A 1,988-nucleotide genomic window follows, 5' to 3' on the forward strand; every position below is an offset into this window, starting at 1 on the left:
CGTTTTGGCAAAAACGATCGCAGACCGTCTGATTGCAGTTTGGTCCTGTAAAACCCAGCGCACAGTTGCAGGTAGGCCTCCCTATTCAAAACAAAGAAAACTATTTTATGATAAAAAATAAACATCAAAACTCTAATCAGAAATTTGAAGATTGATACACTTGTTATAACAGTAGCAAGCGTTAATGTATGTACATTTCTCTAGACGCTAATAAAACATACCTTTGCAAACATAGATTGAATTTAGAACTTTTTAAAAAGAAAGTTAGCACTGTAAGATGTGAGCACCTCAAAAACTGCATCTATGCACTTTACACTTGTTTATAGACGGTCATTGACTCTTTATTTGGAAATTATTTATAAAATGGACTTAAGTAGGAATTTAAGATATGACTAAGCTCTTCAAATCATCCTGCTAGGCTGGGTTCCTCCAGTAGCAGAAGATAAATGTTTGTATAATCGACACCAGTGACTCTTCAGAATACACTCCATTATTCTCAAACCCAAAGACCCTTACATATAACCACATGAATATACAAATATTTACTAATTTGCTAATAGTCAACTTTACATAAGAATTTTTACTGAAGCACAAGTATAAGCCCTCTCATATAATAAATACTGTATCAGTAAAAATTGTGCTGTCCTGCATCAGAGCAAAGATGCATGTAAGGTGAATATTCAATGTCTGAAAAGTAGTGAACACTTAGGGATGAACTTTTGCACAAAATGAACTCCTAGTCTATAGCTTCCTTTTAGAGAGTTTTAATATAGTGTTTACACACTGGTGCCTTTTCCTCCTATGATTCTTTCTTATTTTAATTTTCCCATTTTTTCCTTATCTAAACCTAATGTCTAAAGGATTTATAGCTTTGTTACAATTCCATTGTTTTATTAAACTCTTTCACTTTTCTCTGACTTTTATCTTAAGGTTTATCTTCTTTAAAAAAACCTTCTAGATGCCATAAATATTTCCCATCTCCTGACTTTGTATTTATATCTCACTGGTAATGTTCTCTTCAAGTAAATGACCTGATGTGCCCAACTAGCCATCTCCTTTCTTACTTCCTAATACTCTATTGTCATTCTTGTTTATCTCTTACAAAATATTATTTTTCCCCCACTCTCCTTCCCTTTGCTTTCATATAACCTTTAGGATTTTCTTAAAATTAGGGAAAACAGAGGGAGTTTAACACTTTTGTTCTTTCTGGCTCCCCGGTAAGGAAGGAGATGATTAATTGAGAGCTGATGACACTTCTGAAATAAAGAGGTAGACAGCATGGTCTTTATTTGAATCATAAGAAACCCCACCTGTAGCAATCAAGATCATAACTGGGTCAAGTGCAGAGTAAGGGAGAGCTGACAGGCAAAGAGTAAAGTCACAGGCATATCGCATCTCTGAGTAAAGGACCACGATAGGCTAGCAACACAACAGTAAATTATAGCAACAAAGTAGTAAATAGGTATAGGCAGGACAAAAGGAATGCCTTGTAAGTAGACTACAGAGAACCAAAACCACCTTACGTAAGTGGTAAAAGTCGAAGAATTAACATGGGGAACCAAAATGTCTTGAATGGGAACATCAATATTATTCGCTATAGCAAATTTGGAAGAGGAAGGCAACTAATGGGCTATTGTAAAACTAACACACATTTCCTTGATACCTAGTCTTTGCTGATGACAGAATGGTGTTCCATGTTAAGAAGTGTTAAAGTCAATCGGATTAGCAAGGTAACCACATAATATACTGTATGTGTGATGCAAAACCCCTTTGGATTGGAATTCCAGGCATAGACAGGAAAGCCAGCCTATTAGATTTTATTATTGACTACCCAATCAAGATAATGATATGACTGTAGAACCCAAAAGAGATCAGAGAAAGTCAGGGAATTTCTGAAATGCTGACTCCAGTTATCCCTTTATTTACATTTGAAAAACTTCACACCATGCCATAAGGCAGGAACAAACTTCTTACTTCTTGGGGTGGGT

General features: G+C 35.5%; 1 protein-coding gene across 1 annotated transcript in view; it reads right to left on the reverse strand.

Moving 5' to 3' along the window:
* Positions 1-1,988, reverse strand: part of LRP1B (LDL receptor related protein 1B) — a 568,332-nt gene that overhangs the window by 29,637 nt on the left and 536,707 nt on the right. The window contains exon 84 of the mRNA XM_026852527.1: positions 4-81. Within this exon, the coding sequence (XP_026708328.1) occupies positions 4-81 (78 nt within the window). The remainder of the gene's footprint in view (positions 1-3; positions 82-1,988) is intronic.

The sequence above is a fragment of the Athene cunicularia genome (genome assembly GCF_003259725.1).
Source record: "Athene cunicularia isolate RWA chromosome 7 unlocalized genomic scaffold, athCun1 chr7_part1, whole genome shotgun sequence".
Taxonomy (NCBI): Eukaryota; Metazoa; Chordata; class Aves; order Strigiformes; family Strigidae; genus Athene; species Athene cunicularia.